At 37.2% G+C, this 20,946-nt stretch overlaps 3 protein-coding genes and 1 non-coding gene across 6 annotated transcripts; 3 read left to right on the top strand and 1 right to left on the bottom strand.

Annotated features, from left to right (window-relative positions):
• Positions 1–593: 593 nt before the first annotated feature.
• TRNAM-CAU lies at positions 594–665 on the top strand. The gene has a single exon. It is a non-coding gene; the product is annotated as a tRNA-Met (tRNA).
• Positions 666–793: 128 nt separating this feature from the next.
• On the top strand, positions 794–4,924 carry LOC122313948. 2 transcript variants are annotated; one of them, XM_043129291.1, is made up of 4 exons: positions 794–940; positions 2,050–2,088; positions 2,422–4,053; positions 4,355–4,924. In XM_043129291.1, coding segments are annotated over exons 2-4 (2,040 nt in total). In that variant the 5' UTR covers positions 794–940; positions 2,050–2,087; the 3' UTR covers positions 4,762–4,924. The 2 variants fall into 2 exon arrangements, with proteins under 2 accessions (XP_042985225.1, XP_042985224.1); XM_043129290.1 differs by lacking the exon at positions 794–940 and adding an exon at positions 989–1,191.
• Positions 4,925–6,459: 1,535 nt separating this feature from the next.
• On the top strand, positions 6,460–9,041 carry LOC122313190. Its single transcript, XM_043127966.1, has 5 exons — positions 6,460–6,814; positions 6,896–6,948; positions 7,585–7,749; positions 7,830–7,931; positions 8,712–9,041. The coding sequence occupies exons 1-5, from the start codon at positions 6,589–6,591 to the stop codon at positions 8,844–8,846; spliced, it is 681 nt and encodes a 226-aa protein (XP_042983900.1). The 5' UTR covers positions 6,460–6,588; the 3' UTR covers positions 8,847–9,041.
• A 787-nt stretch (positions 9,042–9,828) lies between these two features.
• LOC122313189 (hydroxyproline O-galactosyltransferase HPGT1) lies at positions 9,829–19,664 on the bottom strand. Of its 2 annotated transcripts, none has more exons than XM_043127964.1 (12): positions 19,261–19,664; positions 19,103–19,166; positions 18,399–18,448; positions 18,063–18,256; positions 13,074–13,137; positions 12,896–12,968; positions 12,313–12,436; positions 11,963–12,050; positions 11,807–11,857; positions 10,839–10,910; positions 10,658–10,762; positions 9,829–10,371 (listed from the first exon to the last, which is right to left on the bottom strand). In XM_043127964.1, exons 1-12 carry the CDS (start codon positions 19,371–19,373, stop codon positions 10,335–10,337), a joined length of 1,035 nt encoding a protein of 344 aa, XP_042983898.1. In that variant the 5' UTR covers positions 19,374–19,664; the 3' UTR covers positions 9,829–10,334. The 2 variants fall into 2 exon arrangements, with proteins under 2 accessions (XP_042983898.1, XP_042983899.1); XM_043127965.1 differs by having other exon boundaries at positions 10,650–10,762; positions 19,261–19,662.
• Positions 19,665–20,946: the final 1,282 nt, after the last annotated feature.

Here is a 20,946-nt window from a genome sequence, read left to right as displayed (position 1 = left end):
AGACAACCTTTTAGGACAGCACTCTGTAGCTAATGATAAGCCTATATAATTGGTACATGTTTGCTTCCAAATTGGAGTATTTAGGTGTCTTCATTTGTTTCTTCTATCTGAGGTATGAAGTGCATGCATAATCGAACAACAAACACATTGTAATTTGTAAGAGTTATATAGGTTTTTTATTAAAACTAACATACATGGCACTCTGATCAATTTGTCCATGCCATGTCGTCCCAAACATTCCTTTTTTTCTGAAGAGTGTAGTAAAAAAAAGTTGTATTTTCCTTATTTGTGAGCTATAGCGTTTCTAAAGGAGATGCTTGATCTACACAGAAAATTTCAAAGTATTAATTTATAAACTGATTTGATAGGTAAGAAAATCATTTTTTTTTTAATTTAAAAAATATTTAATATAGCATATCAAGTCACTTTGTAATTTATTTTTAATCCTTTTCTTTATTTTTGAGAAGTCATAATCTATTATTAAATGCGCGTGTGACCATATAAAAAGTGGGCCGGCCCATTAAACTATCCTAAGGCCCAATTATAATATTATTAAGTGACAAGTTAAACTTTATAAGAGCCAGTTGTCAAGAATCAGAGTGGCGCAGCGGAAGCGTGGTGGGCCCATAACCCACAGGTCCCAGGATCGAAACCTGGCTCTGATACGTCTTTTTAACAATTTCCCTTATCTGTCTAAACGATGCCGTATGGTGCGCCCTTCAATTACGGTTCTATCCACAAAAATACAAAATGATGTCCGCGAGATATCGCCAAAGAACAAATGAAAGATAAAAGAAAAAACAAATCAATTAAAAAATCTTAGACGACAAGAGAAAGGCAAACAACCTAATAAAACCCTAAATATCGCGATAAAATCGAAAAACCCAGAATCTTCAGCGACCTCCGATTATCTCTCCGTCGAGAAGACCAATCTCTCTCTGTAAGTACTAAGCTCTACTTAAACTTCTCGCTATTTCTCTTTTATCTTCATTTTTAAATTCTCCGAGAGAACCCCTTTTCCCTTCGTTTCGCATGCATACATAATATGTATATAGTGTCCAATTCTTTTTGAGTGCCAAGAATAATTTTGACACTTTCTGATTTTTTAGCTATGTAGTTGGATTTGGAGTTTTGGGTCTGTACATGAAGTGCAATTTTCTGTTTGGTTGCTGCGGAAACGAACGAAAATGAGTGAAAACTTGAAACTTTCTCTTTGTAACATTTTGTTAGCCACACACAGTTGGATTTGGTGGTCTGTAAAATATGTGCAATGCTCTGTTCGGTTGTGAGGAAGCGGAGGAAAGTGGGGGAATAAATTGAATCTTTCTGCTTGTAACAATTTTTTTTTCCTATATGGGGTTGGATTTGGAGTTTTGAGCCTGTAAAATAACTTCGACTGTCTGTTTGGAAGCTGAGAAAACGTAGGAAAATCGGAAAAACTTGAATCAATCTCTTGATATTTGCAGCGTGGCATAATGGCATTCACTCATGTCGTAACGTTGAGATGAGTTCACTATCCAAACGGGCTACTACTGCAACCAATTAAAGGAAACAACATGAGAGAGAGAGAGAGAGAGAGAGAGAGAGAGAGAGAGAGAGAGAACACTGAATAATCTGATTAGAGGACCCAAAATTAGCAGAACATGATCTAATTGTGCTTAAAATTCTTGGTCAGCCTAAGCAAAAAAAAAAAAAGGAAGGAATACGAACCAAACTTGCTTGGCAGTTTGCCAAGACTATTGAAACATTTGTGGGGGTGTGAATTTGTTCTGTTCTGTTTTTCCCGTTCCCCCTTCATTGTATCTTGCTGAGCTTCTCAACTTATTTACCTTTTTAACATTTCATGGAGTTTTTGTTTGATGATTGCTTGTGTGGATCATTTTGTTTAACATTCATGGAGTTCTTGCTACTATTTCATTAGTATTCTCGTTTTAGTATCTACTCTTGGGCTCTTGGCAATTTTAGAAAGATTAAGTAGTTTGTTGTGTTGTATAAAATATAAATGCGTACTCAAATACTTATATTATCTTCGGTTTGCTTCCCCTTTAGGTCAACACACAGAACCGCAGAACAACTTATATATCCTCAGTAAGTACAATTTTTTCTTTTTCAATGCTGCTATGTATCTTTTTTTTGTTTTTTTTTTTTCTTTTGCTAAACATGCTGCTACGTATCATATTAGTTCGTGCATGTAGAAGTATGGTCTTGGTATATAGCCATAGTTAGTAATTTTTTATTGTTTTCCTTCCCCGCAATGAGATTGCAAGGATGAATTCAAATACTATTTTTTAGGTTAAATCTGTAGCATCTTGAATGAATTAAGTGTGCCTGCCCTCAATGATTAGTTTATTTTGATGTAAGATGTCGAGAAAACAGTTACTACTTGCATATATGGGAACTAATTATGCGTTGTTCTGGCAGTGGTACGAGAAAAAGATGTTTGTTGGGAATATGCTGATAAATTGGAAGGAAATAAAGTACTATGCAAGTTTTGCCAGAGAGTTCTGAATGGTGGCATCAGTAGATTGAAGCACCATCTATCTCGGCTTCCGAGCAAAGGTGTAAATCCATGTACCAAAGTAAGAGATGATGTTACTGACAGAGTGAGAGCTATAATAGCACAAAAGGAGGAGACAAAAGAAAATTCTTGTGTTCCAAGGCATAAGTTATCAGAAACCAGGTCTACTGGCAATATCTCTGCAGTCAAATCCCCTCTGTATTTGGAGGCAGCATCTCCAATTATGAAAGTTTTCCCTACTGTAACACCAATGGCTCCTCCCTCTTTGAACAACCAAGAAAATGCAGAGAAAAGTATTGCTCTTTTCTTCTTTGAGAATAAGCTGGACTTCAGTATTGCTCGTTCTTCATCCTATCAGCTTATGATTGATGCAATAGCAAAGTGTGGTCTTGGATTTACAGGTCCATCAGCAGAGATGCTGAAGACTAAATGGTTGGAAAGGATCAAGTCTGAGGTGAGCCTACAATGCAAAGATGTTGAAAAAGAGTGGGCTACCACAGGTTGTACTATCATTGCAGACACATGGACTGACAATAAATCTAGAGCTTTAATTAACTTTTTGGTTTCATCACCTTCCTGGACCTTTTTCCACAAATCCGTGGATGCATCTTCATATTTTAAGAACACAAAGTGCCTTGCTGAATTATTTGATTCTGTTATCCAAGATTTTGGCCCAGAAAATGTTGTCCAGATCATCATGGATAGCAGTTTCAACTATACTGGAATTACAAAACATATCCTGCAGAACTATAAAACCATATTTGTGTCTCCATGTGCCTCTCAGTGTTTGAATCTAATCTTGGAGGAATTTTCGAAGGTAGATTGGGTGAACCGATGTATCTTACAAGCACAAACCATAACAAAGTTCATATACAATAATGCATCGATGCTTGATTTGATGAAACAGTATACTGGGGGACAGGAACTCATCAAGACTGGTATCACAAACTCCATATCCAACTTCCTCTCCCTGCAGTTATTATTGAAGCAAAAGTCTAGATTGAAGCTTATGTTCAATGGCCCTGAGTATTCTACGAACTCCTCGTACACTATTAAACCGCAGACCATTGCTTGTATTGCGATTGTTGAGGATAATGATTTCTGGAGAGCAGTGGAAGAGAGTGTGGCCATCTCTGAGCCGTTTCTGAAAGTGTTGAGGGAAGTATCTGGAGGGAAACCAGTTGTGGGTTCTATTTATGAACTAATGACCAGGGCCAAGGAATCAATAAGGACATACTATATAATGGATGAGAATAAGTGCAAGACATTTCTGGATATAGTGGATAGAAAGTGGCGGAACCAACTCCATTCACCCCTACATGCTGCCGCAGCATTTCTGAATCCAAGTATCCAGTATAATCCCGAAATGAAATTTGTTCCCTCTATGAAAGAAGACCTTCATAAAGTTCTGGAGATACTACTCCCTCTGCCTGAAATGAGACGTGACATCACCAATCAAATTTGTACGTTTACCAAGGCAAGAGGGATGTTTGCTTGTAACTTAGCTAAGGAAGCAAGAGATACAGTTTCACCTGGTAAGTAATGAATTTTGTACTGTGTTTTATAAACAGCACCTTGCAATTTGCATGTCAGTGGAAAGAGGCCGATGGAAGGGGATGTTACACAATTTAAGGAGTTATTTCATCCTTTGGATTAACGGCAACCAAATGTTGCTCATTGTAGTGCACCACGACGACCACCATGGTTGAAATACCATTACATAGTAGTATTGGCAGATTTACTGCTAAACTCATACATGATCTTACTATGTGCAAACTTTTTGCATTTTTATTTGTTTGCCTCGTTGCTCTGAAACTGGATGCTAATTCATTGCAGGGCTTTGGTGGGAACAATATGGAGACTCTGCACCTGTCTTGCAAAGAGTTGCCATTAGAATACTAAGTCAAGTTTGCAGCACTTTCACTTTTGAGAGGCACTGGAACACATTTCAGCAAATCCACTCTGAGAAACGGAACAAGATTGATAAAGAAACGTTGAATGACCTCGTATATATAAATTACAATCTAAAGTTAGCAAGACAAATGAGGACAAGGACTTTAGAAGTTGATCCTATTCAATTTGATGATATTGATATGACCTCAGAGTGGGTAGAGGAGAGTGAAAACCCAAGTCCAACTCAGTGGCTCGATCGCTTTGGTACTGCTTTGGATGGAAGTGACTTGAATACGAGACAGTTCAATGCTGGCATATTTGGTGCAAGTGACCACATTTTTGGTCTGTAATTGTGTAACCCTCACTCAGTTGCTCATATTGTATCCTTGGTTGTCCTTTTCATACTACCGGAAATGCATCATATCTGTTCTCCAGGATTTGTGCTTTCTTTGTACTGTTTATTGATTGTAAATTAGTAGTTTCTCAATGAGAATGTTGTTCTGCATTCCCGCATACAAAAGTTATAAATACGATTTTTTTTTTTTTTTCTTTTAATCTGTCATGCAAAGGAAGCTAATTTGTGTATATGTACAATTTTCTTTCTCATACTTTTTTCATTTGAGTCGTGGCCCGATGAATTCTCCCGAGAAGGCTAACTAATTTTTATTTTTCAGACATTTTTTTTTTATATCTTTGAATTTGAATAATTTTTAAAAAAAATCACAATATCATTTAAAAATATTTATCATTAAATAAAAATAAAAGTGTCGGGAGAATTCATTTCTCGGTGACTTTAGCTTTTTCCTTTCCATTTTATGGTAACTATGGCCTCATCATGAAATGTCGAACAAGAATAAACCCTTATTTGACTTAATGTTTGTTGTTATATTTAATAAATACAAACTATTTGTTAAGTATTACAAAATGAGAAATAATATTTACAGTTACGAAAATGTTAAGAGTGCACATATGGTTTCACACAGTACAAATGGATTTTTTTGTTTTTTGTTTTAAATATTTTTTAAACATCCTTAACCATTAAGAAAAAATGAAATACAAATAAAAATTTACTAATATTCACTACTTTAACCATTAATAAAATACATGAGTGGGTATATTTGGTGTGCACATTTGACAGTCATACTATCATTTTCCTTTACAATTAGGGGTGAGGCGCGATTTTCGGACAAAACCAACGCCAACCGACGTCGTTTACAAGGGAGGAGTCACCGATCTTAACTGGTCGATGGAGAGGAGGAAAACCAGCCATATCAATTCCAACGGTTCTCTGTCGGTTCTCGACCAATTTTTTGTTCCCCTAATGGCAAGTTTCGCTTGAGAGAGTAGAGAAACAACGTGTTGCAAAGAAGAGAGAGAGGATAGAGAAACTGATGCAGGGAAGAAGAAGCTAGGAAGAGAAGATGACCCATCTCAAAATGATGTATTTTGGTTTTTCACACAATTTTTTTTTTTTTTTTTTTTTGTTTTACGTTTGCATGAAATGACGGCATTATTTCAATTATGTGTTGTATACTATAGCCTGAAAATGACGCAGTTTCACTTAAACTTAAGTGGAACAATGTCATTTTGAGAATGTATATTAAAAAAAAAGATTTATATCATCGACCAGTTCAACGGTCCAGTCCAACTTCAAACCAAGACCGAACTGTTAAATGTCAGTTTCTTCCATTTTCCATTGCACGCTAACCGGTTCCTGCTGGTTCCTTACATAGCTGGTCGGTTCCCATCAGTAACGACTAGTTTCATCGGTTCTGCAATTCTGTATGCCCAAATTTACAATTATAGAGTGCTAAGCATCAATCTTTTTTTTTAAATAAAAAATTAAGTATTTAATGATATATTTTATTCTATCCTAAGAAGAGTGCATAACATTATACAATTTATAATTATACCTAATACTACGCAATTTTATCAACTTATAATTATATCCGGCATTACACGATTTTATAAGATATTTTGACTAGATTATTAGATTTTGCTCGGAGAAATAATAATAATAATAATGATAAAAGAAAATTTATGAACGCGGCACGACTGGCTTACACGTTTCCTTCTGCCTCTCGAGTCCTCTCCTTCGCGTTTTGCTCTCAGCCTCTCTCTTTCGAAGAAGAAAACATTTTTTCCCTTGCGGCAATTTATTGTCTCTCTTTATCGAAATGGACTACGATTTCAGGACCAGGTCCGGCGCATCTTACGACCCACAAGTTCCTATGTACCGGACACCTTCATCAGCGGCGCCGTCCCCCCACCCGATGTACGGACCTTCGCTCTATCCCCGCGTCGGTCAACCACAAACCGGCCACACCGTGGTCCCTTCTTCGGCAAATCGCCCCTCTCCCTACCACCACCACACCACCACCACCTCCTCCTCCTCTTCTTCTTGTAAGTCTAATTTTTTACCTAAATCTTCATCTACTTTGCCCTATAGTTATATTTATTTGTTCTTCTTTGGGAATTTTGCAGCAGGATTGGGAATTAGGGTTATAATTAAACCGCAATATCGGATCACTCCTCCGGTAAGATCTGTCATAAGACGTTAGTTTTTCTTTTCTTTTCTTTTTTAATTTCCATGTGATGTTAATCTTGTTGGCTTTTTTTATTCACTGTAAATGCTCAATTCTGTACCACTATCTGTATTTGTTAAGACTTGGAGATTCTTCTTCTAGTAGTACGTCGATTCTGGTTTTTATCTGAGTGAACACGAAATTTCTTCGCTTTTAGTCGATTTTGTAGTATTTTGTGCTCATTGGTTGATAGTGATCGCTTTTTGTGTTGAAATTCTTTAGTCATTCTGCAAATTTGTATTATTTCGTAGTTACTTTAGAATTCCCCTTTGATAGGGGTTATCTGGTTCTTTTTCACTCAAGCTTCGGTTTTGGGTTTCCAAGCTATCGGTTCTAGCCATATTCAGTTATGAGAGACCATGAATTGGGGGCTTATAAAAATTTTTGGTGTTGTTTGCACAATTTACTTCGGCTGTTGATGAATATAAATTTTTAATTTTTACTTATATTTGGAATTTTTAAGTACTTGAGCAAGTGTATTCATTATTTATTTACTTGGTTACTTGTGTCTTCCTATCTAAGATTGAGGCGAGAGTTACTTTATATGCTGTCTCAATTCAACTGAGCTTTTACTTGCTTATCTTGTAGCCTCAATTATCACCACAAGTAGGAGATATTCCCCGAAGCAATTTCCAATTCGATTTTGATTTTGAGAGAAAAGTGTTAGCTGAAGCAGAGAAGGAAAGCCAGAACTGGAGCAGGCTTGGGATGGAAAACCTTCCACCTAGAACTACAGAATCAACATCTTCAACGGTAGGCTCCTTTCTATAGATGCTTTCCAGGTTTGTTTTTATGCTATACTAGCTTGTGATTAGCTATATTGTCAATGGCAGGGATCTGTTGCAGATCCTGTGGTGAGCAAATATATTTCTATGGGGCTCAGTCGAGAAGCTGTTCCACATGCAGTTGCAAATTATGGAGATGATCCAACCAAGGTATGTCTGGAGCCTTTGCTTGATACTGACTTTTATTGTAATATACACAAGTACTTTCTTTGATTGGGAGAGGGGTTGGGGGTGAAGTGGCCACAATATTACTCGGTTATTACGTGTACCAACTTATATTCCCACAGGAAATGCATTATAAGTGGCTCTAAAGCATGGATATGACATGACTTACTTTGACTCTTCCCTTTATGTTGAAGTTCTTGCTGCAGTATAGATCAAAGGTTTCATGATGAAATGATACTGTCAGCTAATTGGATGTGAAGTCCATGTGTGTTTTTATATGGGACATTTTTCCCATGATTATGGTTTTGGGCAGGGGAAGCATTGCAATAGTCTCTAGACCTTGTGTCTTTGGAAGGCCATTATATATTGTGCTTTAAGTTCAAGGTCATGATGTGCCTAATGAATTCCAAAACAGAGAAGCAAAGAAAGAACAGATGAAAGGTTCTTTATTAACAGTCATTCGGAAACTTTTTCTAGCAGTTTCACCTTGGTTCAAATTTTTCTGAAAGTAACTCAATTCTTCCTATCCAGTTAATTCATTAAAAGATCATTGTTTTATGACATGCTGGGGTTCTAGCTGGAGGTAGGAAATCTCCCAAATACTTTTCCACTTATGCTTGCAGTATCTTTGTCTCATGGAAGAAGTTCTTGTACCTACAACTTAGGGTGGACCTGCGTATCATTTCTTTTATTTGGTGATCTGCTGCAGGGACTTCCTCCTTTCTGGTAGATTATCTAATAAATTGTTTTTTATTCTCTCTCTAGGTTCGGGATTTTGTCAATGGCTACACACTCCTACGAGAAATGGGATTTTCATCAAGCAATGTAGTAGAGACCTTAGTTGTGTATGAGAACGACACAGACAAGGCACTAGCACATTTCCTTAACAGTTCTTCGTGAGAATACTGGAAACATGTTGATGTCCCTACCGCCGAATATTGGAGTGATGTTCATGTTATGCAAACTGTTGTGTTTTCTTCTTCTTGTTGAACTCTGGCTTTGTTCTGATTGTAGATAACATTATGGTATTTGTATAATGGGGTTGCGCCATTCAGTGCATTTCTATATCATATAAATAAATTCAATGAAGTTTGTACAACGGATACACTGACATATGATAGAAAGATATAGTGCGGTATATATTATATCTATATAAATAAATTTAGTCCAAGAGTTACCTGAGGGGCACAACAAAAATTTCCAGAAAAAAATTTAAGAGAAAATCAATACTTCCAATGCTCGGTGAAAGGCTAAAAATATTTTGGCCTTGGGTTTGTACAGAAACTATTTAGAGACCGCCATCACCCAAAACCATTGTAAGAGCTTTTGTAATGGTAGTCACCACAAAATGGTGAATTGACTATTGAGTGAAGTGAAACTCACCGAAGTGCTAGTTAGAAGCCGGAGAGAGAGGCTGAGGTAAGAGGAAAATGATTTAGAAGTCAAATTTGTACGGTAAGGGGTGGCTGCAATGGGACAAAAATGATTGGCGACAGAGGTTACCTAGGCAGAGTGATGACGGGCAACAAAGCATGGCATATGAAAAGCGGTGGTGCTACCAGGTAAGTAGAGGAGGTTTGGTTGCTCTTCAAGTGTTGTTATGAGATCTAAACGTGGGCGAGAGTAGCCCAGAAAATATTTGTATTTTTATTTATTGATGGAAAGTCAACTATTTGGGTGGATAAAAAAGCCTTTTTTCTGAAACAAGAAATATCTACCATCATACCAAGTTCCTTTGAAACAGACTGCTAGCTTGGAAAGTCCCCAGGTCTCCAATTCAAAACACCTGCTTCAATCTAGCAGGCTGAATTAAGAATAATGCCAAGAGTAGATATCTCATATCGGATCCGTCTTCGTAGAAAAAATTATCATGTTCACGATCTGAAGAATTAGGCACCCTCAACAAATTGTATTCAATGATCCAAAGATCGTCAGCACAAGAAACAGATATTATTGGATTGAATTGTACAATCCAGTTAACAGTTTTGTATGAAAACTAGAGGTTATATGTTCCAACATGGAAAACAATCACTCCTTCCTTTTTCTTCCCCCTTGAACGAAAGAATAACCTAAAACAACTAACAAGGAAACAAGAAGACAAAATGATGTATCAGGTCACAGAAAATTTTGTATTGTTCTGCCTGTCTCAGTAACCTGTGCTAACCAACGCTCCTGCCTGTAGACTGTATCCAGATTTAGCCAAGACTTTTTAATCTTTAATTGTGAGCAAGAAGAAATTTCAAAGAGAGATTCTTCTTTTCTGTCAAACTCGTCAAGGTATCTGTCAAGCCTCACATCTAGCAGACTAAATATATATTTGAGATGCATAACACCACCTTCAAAACAATCATCCATCCCAGTCTGGTCATATTTTCGTTTAACCATCTTTCAAGTGAAAGAAATCAAACACCTGCACATATAGGCCCTGAAGGAAAAAAAATAATAATAATAACAGATGAGCAATCACCTGGAGAAAGTGTAATAATTGATTAGTAGGAAATTTTATTTTCCACTTATTTATTAAGGATCTACTGTTGTTTGGAGGCAGGAGCCTCTGAGACTGGTCATAAATTGTATGTGAGAACTAGAAGTAAAACTTCCAAAGTTTTGGTCTGGAAGTAAAATTATTCAATCAACACTAGACATATATCTGCAAGCATGGGCTAAACACACAGACACACATAGAGATAGAGACAGAGAGACCTGCTGACCAAGATGAGCAGCAAAACTTTCCTTCATTGACATGCTTGACATCGAGCCCAAGAAACCAGGAGCCAACACTGACATCATCATGAGCATAGGTACGAAGAATAGATCTGCATACTCAAAAAACCTCATTTTAGTCTTTTAACATAAAAGGTGATATATGCACCAATGGAGAAAAGAACTGACCTGTTTATTAATATAAATTTAGCCAAAGCCCGTGATATGACATACAACTCACCTGAAGCATGGCGAAAGTATCTGTAGGATGCAACGAACTTATTTGAGTTTCAGATGCAAACATGTGAAAAGTAAAAGATGCTACTACTTTAGTGACTGTCTTCTTGTCTATTATAATATGTCCCATCATTGGCGTCAGTCTAGAGATATCGATGATATATGACTCCCCTCACATCAATCAAATTTGAAATGAAATAAGGAAAGGGTAACCTTGGCTGGAAAAGTGAATAGTTAAATTTGCTGACTTTATGAAGCACGATCACTAATTTGGGAAGGCGGCCAAACAATTGTACAATTTGTACTTACAAATTCTTATGTGAATAGCTGTATATCATGTGCTTAGAAAAGGCTTATTAGTTTTTTTTTTTTATCCGTGGTCACAAGATTAATAAAATCAAAGAATCTAGTTAGGAAAAGTGAACAGAAAATAGATGCTTTAATTTTTTTGACAAGTAAAATAAATTATATTGAATCAAGTAAATAGGTGTAGCCAAAGTACACAAGCTATATAGAGAGAGACTAGTTACACTAGGTGCTTCTAATTTTAATATAAGACTTCCTTTCCTCGCTGCATATCGTGGCCTCAAACTTCATTATGCATTCATTTGGCATAATTTTAGTCCCTAGCGTTGATGAGATGATTGTCCAAATGTGAAAGTTTGGGCGCACAATGCATGCCAGCCAAGCTAAAAAGTATGACATTGCAAACTACGTTCTAGCAATATCTGCAAGCAACCAAATTGACTGAAATTTTCTTGGACAAAAAGATAATAATAAAGGCTGAAATTCAACAAAATTGTATCCTTGGAACAAGTACCTGACATTTACAAAGCTCATTAATATCAGGATTATCAGAAGTAGTAAAGTTTCCTCTTCTATTTGAATTTCAAGATGCAATTAGTAGCAGTAAGACTTACGACTTTTTATCGCCAAATTTCCACCAGTCTGGTTCATACCATCTATGGCTTCTGAAAATTCACGTGATTTCAAGTATAAGAAAATCATCGAGGATCTTTAAATTTTTATTCAACCTGTTTCTAAGCATTATCCTTGGTATTTGAAACCAAACTCACGCTTCAGAAAAAACTTCGCCTGATTTCATGCAACCAATGTAAACACGAGGCTTGTCCAAATGAGCGGTAAGCGCAGCACCTAGGGCATCTGTCCAGAAAACCAAAATGATAAGCCATGAAGGCAGGTAGACATAAAAGAAATATATGTCAGGTGAGAGCAGTGTAGGAAAACTAGATTTGTATATCTGAACTCGAATGATTAAGGAAAGGTTTTGCTCAGTTGCTTATTGAGTTGAGTCAGTGCATGCTTGGTCCTGGAGAAGGCCATAATAATAGAGTGCCACAATTTTCTATATGACAGTGAAAAATTATATTAACCATTAATCCATCTAATGAAAAATAGTACTAACCAATATTCACATAAACATCATCATTGACTTTAGCATAAAACTCAGCATCCCATTTATCTGCAGCATGAGAAAAGAACAACTTTGCCTTCTTCGGAAGCTCCTCAGCTGCCTCCACATGGTTATCCTGTCCACAAGAAGGGCAAAAATAATAGTGTAAATGAGCTTATGCTGCTTGGAACCTGTAACTTACTCTCAGCTCTCTTTCTCTGCACAAAGAAGAGAGGTTGAGCAGTCATGAAAGTCACCACCAAATATAATATGAACATATTTGGATCAATTTGAACATATTTGGATCTTCAACTAGTGTCACCATGATTTTACTAGTTTCCTTCAATCATGCTTTTTGTTGGCCATATACTCTAATTTTCTATTTACTATTTGCTAGCTGACTCACAAATGTGCTTAATCCGCTTCGAAGGATGAAGTATTGGATAATAGAAAAGATGAACACCTTATCTAAAGACCTTTATGGGCAAAATAAATGCATCGAGGTAACTGAATCCCATAAATTTATTAATGAGAGAGAATGAAGTCATTCAAAATAAGGCATTTTAAAATCTAGGGAAAGTACTTAATGCCATACAAGAATAATGAAGTCATTATGCTGTCTATTTTCGCTGTCAATGCTCTTGTCTAAACTGTCCCCACGATTTGCACTGCAAAACAATGTATCATCAGAATAAAAGGCCCTAGCCACCACCATATATTTCTTCAGCATGCACCGTATCGGTAGAAAGAAAATAATAACAAAAGAAGAAAACCTTCTTCCAACAACAAATCGTACAACTATGCCCTTCTCGTTTTCCATTCTTTTCAACTCTGCACCTGCAAAGATAAAGCAATCACCTCAAAACCTCCAAAGGCTATAATTTTTTTTTTTTGATAGGTAAAAGAGATTTTATTGATCCATGTAAATAGGTAAAGCCCGAGTACACAGGGAGTATACAAGAAAGAGACTAGTTACAATCTAAGTGCTACGGATGGTAGCATAAAATTCATTAAGACTCGTTCCATTCAATACAATAGTAGATGCCCAAAGTAATAAAGTATGAAAGAAAAAGGCCCTAAAACCATCTGGAGAGTGTTCCCTATTCTCAAAACAGCGTCCATTTCTTTCAATCCATGTGCACCACATTAAACATAAAGTTACCATCTTACATAAAGCTGCAATCTGGCGATTGCCCCTTATCCCTCTCCAACAAGACAATAAATCGATCACCCTCCTAGGCATAGCCCATGCGATACCAAGCCTCGAGAGGATTTCATCCCACAATACCTTGACTACTTCGCAATGATCCAAAGGCTATAAATTTTAAAAAGGTAAGTGTTAACTTGAAATAATGTTTTGCAAAGAAAAATGTCTCAGTCAGGCCAAGGTAGACTTAAATGGGAAGAAAAAAGAGGGGGGGGGGGGGGGGGGGGGGGGGGGGCACCTTTAATAAAATAATAAAAAATCAACAAATCTTCTTCAAAGAAAATGATGGCAAAATGGGCAAAAACCGCCTATAATTTTTCCCAGATATTTATTTGGGACGGCCCTCCAGGGTCTCTCTCCTAGTTTCGTTCCTTTTCACATATATAGTCTAACCTGAACATAAAAAATTATGCATGCAAGCTACAGAGCTACAGAGGCTGACGAATCCTATTAGTCAGTATACCATTAGTTACTGGAATTGAAAATCTCATGAAGTGAACTAAATAATTACATGTTTACAATGAAAGTAGAGAAAATATAAATACAGTACTGATGTATGCAATGTCTACTGAGCAATCACATTTTCTGTATGCAATCATCTGATCTTTCTGCTTCTAAATTTGCAACACCATAGTCTTTTTTTTTTTTTTTTTTTTTTTTTTTTTTAAAAGGGGGAAACGACCCCACGGCAAAGCCCTTAGGACTCAACCATGGAACCTAAACCCCCGGGAAGACTAGCACAGCAACCCACCGCCATGGCCTCCCACTTAAATCACAGTTTGATTCTAGGGGGAATTGAACCTGTGGCATGGGGCTCATGCACACAAGTTCACCCTTACCACTTGGGCAACCCACGGGTGCGTGCAAAACCACAGATTTTACTCAGACACTTCCTATAAATTTATCCACCTTCTAAAAATTTTAGTGGTCAGCACAGGTGTACAAATTATATTAAATTGTTAAGAATAACACTAAATATATTCAGTATTCCACTGCTAGAATCCATACTGATGAAGACATTTTATACATTTTATACAAATTATATTAAATCGTTGGAACATATTATTTCCAAGCCCCAGAACGCATTTATTCGTGGAAGATAAATTCTTGACTTGGTGCTCATTGCAAATGAATGCCTGGACCATAGATTAAGGGAGGGAGGCTCAAGCATCTTATGCAAGCTTGACATGGACAAGGCGTATGATCATGTGAGTTGGGAATTCCTCTTATACCTGCTCAGGAGGTGTGGTTTTGGTGATAGGTGGATCGCCTAGATGAGTCATTGCATTTCGACTGCTCGGTTCTCAGCTTTAGTTAATGGTACACCTGCTGGATTTTTTGATAGTTCTCGGGGTTTGCGACAAGGAGACCCCCTATCCCCCCTTTTGTTTGTTATAGTCATAGAGGCTCTTAGCCGGATGGTGCAGGCCGCAGTTGGTGGAGGTATCTTATTTGGTTGTCAAGTGGGTAATGGTTCTAGTGGCTCAATTACTATCTCTTATATTTTATTTGCAAACGATACCTTACTTTTCTGTGAAGCAGATAACAACCAGATCCAAACTCTACGTGCACTGTTACTTTGCTTTGAAGCAGTGTCGGGACTCAAGGTGAACCTTGGCAAGTCTGAGATGGTTCCGATGGGTGTGGTATCAAATATACTCAGTCTAGCAAGCTTATGGACTGTCAGGTGTCCTCTTTGCCTTTGAAATATCTGGGACTTCCATTGGGTGCAACTTTTAAGGCTAGAACAATATGGGATGAGGTGATGGAGAAGATAGAGAAAAGGTTGGCTGGTTGGAAACGAGTTTATTTATCAAAAGGGGGCCGTCTTACTCTTATTAAGAGTACCCTTTCAAATCTTCCTACATATTTCTTATCTTTGTTTCCTTTACCGGCAGGGGTGGGAAACATGATTGAGAAAATCATAAGGACCTTCTTATGGGGGGCCTTGGGGGAGGAGAAGAAATTTCATCTAGTTAGTTGGAAGACAGTCTGTGCTCCAATTACACAAGGGGGGTTGGTAGTGTGCCACTTGAGAACTTCTAATAAAGCCCTATTGGGAAAGTGGTTATGGAGATATCACTCGGAGGGGGGGTCTTTGTGGAAAGAAATTATTGATGCAAGATATGGAACTGCTTGGGGTGGTTGGTGCTCCAACGAAGTGAGGGGGGGTATGGCGTGGGTTTATGGAAATTTATAAGGAGTGAGTGGTCTTGTTTTGAGAGACATGTTCGCTTTGTAGTTGGAGATGGTAATCGTATCAGCTTCTGGCGGGATGTTTGGTGTGGAGACTAGGCATTGGAAAGAGTTTATCCTACTCTTTTCTAATAGGGAGGCTTTAGTGGCAGATGTGTGGTTATTTTTTCATGGTGCTCATCAGTGGAATGTTCTTTTTATCAGGGACTTCCATGATTGGGAATTACCTATGGTTTCAGATTTCCTTAGCTTACTATACTCCATGGGGACTCCTATGGCACAGTGTGACTGCTTGAAGTGGAGGGCTAATAATCAGAAGAAATTAATAGTAAAGGCGTATTATAAACTCTTATCATCACAAGACCACTCTTCCTTTCCTTGGAAGAGCATTTGGAAGGCTCATGTGTCTTCTAAAATAGCCTTTTTTGTATGGAATGCAGCCCTCGGGAAGATCTTGACCACGGATAACCTGAGGAAGAGGGGGTGTGTAGTGATGGATTGGTGTTATTTGTGTAAAAAGAATGGAGAATCTGTTGATCATCTCCTACTACACTGTGAGGTTACAAGGGAGTTGTGGGATGAGATTTTCCAAAGGGTTGATGTCGCGTGGGTTATGCCCTCAAAAGTGGTAGATTTGTTGGGTTGTTGGAGGAAGATGCAAGGATGTCATCAAGTGGCAACAGTATGGAAGATGATCCCGCTGTGTGTCATGTGGTGTATTTGGTTGGAAAGAAATGCGTGCTGCTTTGAAGACAAGGAACTGTCTGTGGCAGAGTTGGAAGAACTTTTTCCTACACACTTTATTGCTTTGGTTTTCCGCTATTGTACTAAACGGGGACAATGTTCATGAGTTCCTATCTTTAATTCATCGCACACAAAACATCCCTAGGTGTTATGTATACTTCCTATATACACAGGTTGTACCTTTTTTCTGATTAATAATATTTTTCTCGCACATAGAACGTCCCTAGGTGTTATGTATACTTCCTATATACACGAGTTGTACCTTTTTTCTGATTAATAATATTTTTCTCTTACTTATCAAAAAAAAAAAAAGAGTCATCCATAACTCTCTAGCCTGTAATAAGATGGACAGCCAAGGCCAATGAAGGGTATGATTATGGCACATGATATTTACAACCTTGTATGCTACAAAAGCACATGTCTAACTCTAGTAAACAACTACATCAATCGCACACGTTTGCCGACGTAACGAGCCGCAAACCCCACATTGAATAGGTGAAGTACGATAGGGAGAATGAGCTCGATAGAGGTGCATTGAGTGCCAAGTTCTACATTGGTTCCTAAATAAGTGGATATGACACTAAACTTTATAACGATTATAAGAAGCCCCAATAATAACCTAGACTAATTCTTTACAGTATAAGCCAAGATATATCTTGGGCTTTCCTTGGGTCATTATAACTGGTATCAAAACAGACCTACTAATAGCATGTTGTTGAAGCACTCATTGTGAAGTTGCCCCAATGAGGACGCAAGGGATTTGAGTGGAGAAAATTGTAACAACCTGTTAATACATTAGGTGTGTAAAGTATGAGAGTACGATAAAGTTTCATTATCTAATAAACATACAAAAAATAACAAAAAACAAAAAGGTGCATTAAGTGAAAACTCCCACATTGGTTCCTTACTAGTCTAAACCAGGCTTTATAATAATTCCAAGAAGTTCCAGTTGTAACCTTTAGAGTATAAGTGCAGAGGTGGCTTGGAAGTTTCTTGGGTGGTAACAGCTGATCAGGTCCACTTCATTATTTGGCTAGCTACACCTAATTTAATCACCTTGGCATTCCCTCCTAGGCTCCTATTAGGCATCTATTAGTTTCAGAAACGATAACTGGTCTATTATGTAATTAATAACATGAACTTCTTTTGGCTCGTGTTTGTAGATCAGGCTTAAATGACTACCCCAACTCTGACTGAAGTTGTTTGGTAGTGCACTTTCAGATTTGTCCTTCCAGATAGAGTCACTAGTACACAAAGCAATGGCTATGCCAAACTCTCAAACAAAACAGCATTGTTATACAAAACCCTATTGGTTACAACTTCAAATGCATATGCAATTATACCTAATTCTGCATAGCCATCCTGTGTATTTAGATTTCTGATTCTACATTTATCCTGTCATTTTTTACAAGCGAGAAAAGGCAAGCTACATTTATCCTGTCAACATTATGCATTGATATTTATCCCTGGTTTTTGTGTTTTCGAGTTTGGATGCGTTGGCAACTGCCTTCTATAATAAGATCAGGCGATTTTAAATATATCTGGGATAAGCAGAAAAGGTATTCTTACACCAAGATATAAAACCTGGAGAACTGTAGAAACGAAAATAATGTACCAGTTCCCATCCATGCCTTGCGGATGGCATCTCTATTGCCTTTACGGCCAAAACTTGTGAGTATTCCTACCACAGCTAAAGGCCTTTTTTTAGAACTAGTCCCATCAATTTCTGTTGAACGCTTCGAACTAAAACCCTCCTGTCTAGCTGCAGCCAACTCCATCTGAAGGGCTGAAAGCTTCTTATGCTGTTCCCTGACAAGAAAAGCTTCCCAAATCAGACCCATGAGACTTAAATAACGATGGAAATTCTGATTAAACAAAATGACAGCTAATAAACCTAAAGTATATGTGGAAACAATAAATCAAACCAAGTTGAATATGAATACCAGCTAACCTGCAGGCTATAATTTTCAATGTATCATCGACTGATATAGCAGATTGCCCCTAAAGTATACATAAAACCACGGGTTAGCTTAATTATTTCCAAGTGCTTCAATTATAGGTGCAGGTATATGTGTCAGATATACATGTTTCAAATCAGAGTGACAACCTACCATGAACACTTTCATGTTTCAAATCAGGAGTGACATAACCTACCATGAACACTTTAATCGTCCAGAAGCCTCATTGTGACCAATAGACCAGATATTAACTGAAAATGTTAAATATGGGAGAACCTGATTATGTCATTAACCCTCCCAGATCAGGTTACTTAACATGGTAAGAATTATCCAACCAGCATTATTCTCGAAGACTGAATGATGCAACAAATTCCAAGTTTGAATTATCCCACACTGATGTACTAACCATCACTATTCTAGACTTGGAACTAAAAAACAATATTTATTTCACCATGCCATTAGCAAGCCAACAAATTTTAAAAATCGTTTTAACTCGAGAATAGTGTCAAATATGCTAGCATTGCATTAGAGCCAAAATTGGTATTACCCCATACCAAACGTACACATGGCACAGGATCGTTTTGTTTCGAAATTTTTTTTAAAAAAAATACCCGAATAACAAGCCCCCCCACCCCAGAAAAAAGGAGGCAAAAAAATCACAAAGAACATAAATTCAAGCATAAGAAGGAATACCCACCAGCCCAGTTATCCTATCAAGTTCTTTAATCAAATATACCCGGCTTTCCGCATCCTGCCATAGCCTATACATCACCCCAGGAAAAATAAAAGAAAAGCATAAATTCGTTTGAAACTGGCTCAAAAAAAAAAAAAAAGGCAATTTTGAAGAGAGCTAACCGGCCAGCGACATATATGGTAGAGAAGGTAGCAAACATGAAGAGCAAGAGAGTCGGGATTCGAGACCGATAAGTCATACCCGAAAGCCGGGTACTCGATCCCCTACTCTGCATTTTTTTTTTTGTGGGCAATTTAGAAAAGTTATAATTCCTGTATCTGATCCTCACGCCGAGAGACGAAAAGGATGCAGATTTTCGATCAGTTTCTGAAGGGATTGAAGTGGACTTGCTCTGTGTGAAGCAGATCCACCCCCTGAAGGGAATGCAATAATGTTCAGAGGCCAAAATAAAATAATATCAGGCGAGACAGAGATGAACTGTTGTTGTCTGTGGTTGTCTGGAACTAAAGTGTGGTTGGGTTTAACATAAGTTGCAGGTTTCCAAAGTATTGATCTGGAATCTGTATTGTTCTTCTTTTTTAAGGAAACAAATTTATTTGCAACAGCTAATACATTATTATAATTTATTATCAAAATCCTTCTGAATCTGCTAACATGGAAAAATATTAATTTCTATATAATTATAATAAATTCTATAATATTAATTGGACATTAATAACTACTATTATTTTATATTCTAAATTATGGAAGTCCATAATTTATACTTTAAACTTCTGTATTTTAGTAATTTACATCCTCGGTCAAGACTTTGTCATTAAGATTGTGTCATGTATTTCACTTTTTATTGATATCAACTTTTATTTATAAAACCTGATCATAGTTTAAAGTGTAAATTAAAAACTGTAGAGACGAATATATTTTTAAAATAAAATGGCGTTCGAAAGATACAAAAATATGAAAACTAATATATATTAATTTTTAATGTTTGTAATACAATACAGAGACAACCAGCGCATTTTTCTTTTTCTTTTTTATTTGGTGGGGGGTTGTGGTTTCAATTTGGACTTCTAACATGCCACTTTTACCACACAAAAACAAGAGCCCACCCAAAATTGTATGCCCCATTTATCCGGCATAAGAGCATTGTCATCCGATTTCTTGTAATATAATATAAAATTTAGTTAAAAATTATGTTTTTTATAATTTTACTTATTTTTTAAAAATCTCATACATCTCATTCTTTATTATTTCTCTATTTTATTAAAATAATCTTTCTCTATTCTTTTTTTATTATTTTTTTCTCTCACTTCCTATTATATTATTTCTTTATATTCTATTAAAATATAAGTTTAGAATAAAAATAAATAAAAGAAAATTTTTGGGAGCTATTCTACACATCCTAAACTAAAAAGTTATTAAGGGCATCTTTTTCTCTCCGGTACCTTTTTCCCAAATACCGCCGACATTAAGAACCCTTTCTTGTCTTCGCCTAGAGGGGGATTGGACGTTCAACTCCACCCTCCCTCTTCCTGTCAAACGTCGGCCAACGTAGTGTATAGTTTTATTTTCTAATTTTTTTCATATTTTTCCATCCATAACACAAAGAAGTGTCGATCAGTACTGCCTATCGGACCCATCCGACCACCACGTGCCATGCCAACAGAATCTACAGTCGTTGATCTGTCAGACAGTGGAATAAATCTTCCCAAAAGAGTGGCACATGAGTCTCACGGGTGCCTTATACAGCACGTGGACTTCACGCGCCTCTGCACCAGCAAGCCTCTGCCAACGTCACGCGCGACTTCACTAAGATTAGCAGCCTCGGACCACTCAGATCCGACCACTAG

Source organism: Carya illinoinensis, chromosome 6 (genome assembly GCF_018687715.1).
Source record: "Carya illinoinensis cultivar Pawnee chromosome 6, C.illinoinensisPawnee_v1, whole genome shotgun sequence".
In the NCBI taxonomy this organism is placed as follows: domain Eukaryota; kingdom Viridiplantae; phylum Streptophyta; class Magnoliopsida; order Fagales; family Juglandaceae; genus Carya; species Carya illinoinensis.
Note: the sequence above shows the minus strand (reverse complement) of the source record. Positions and strands in the feature narration are given on the sequence as shown.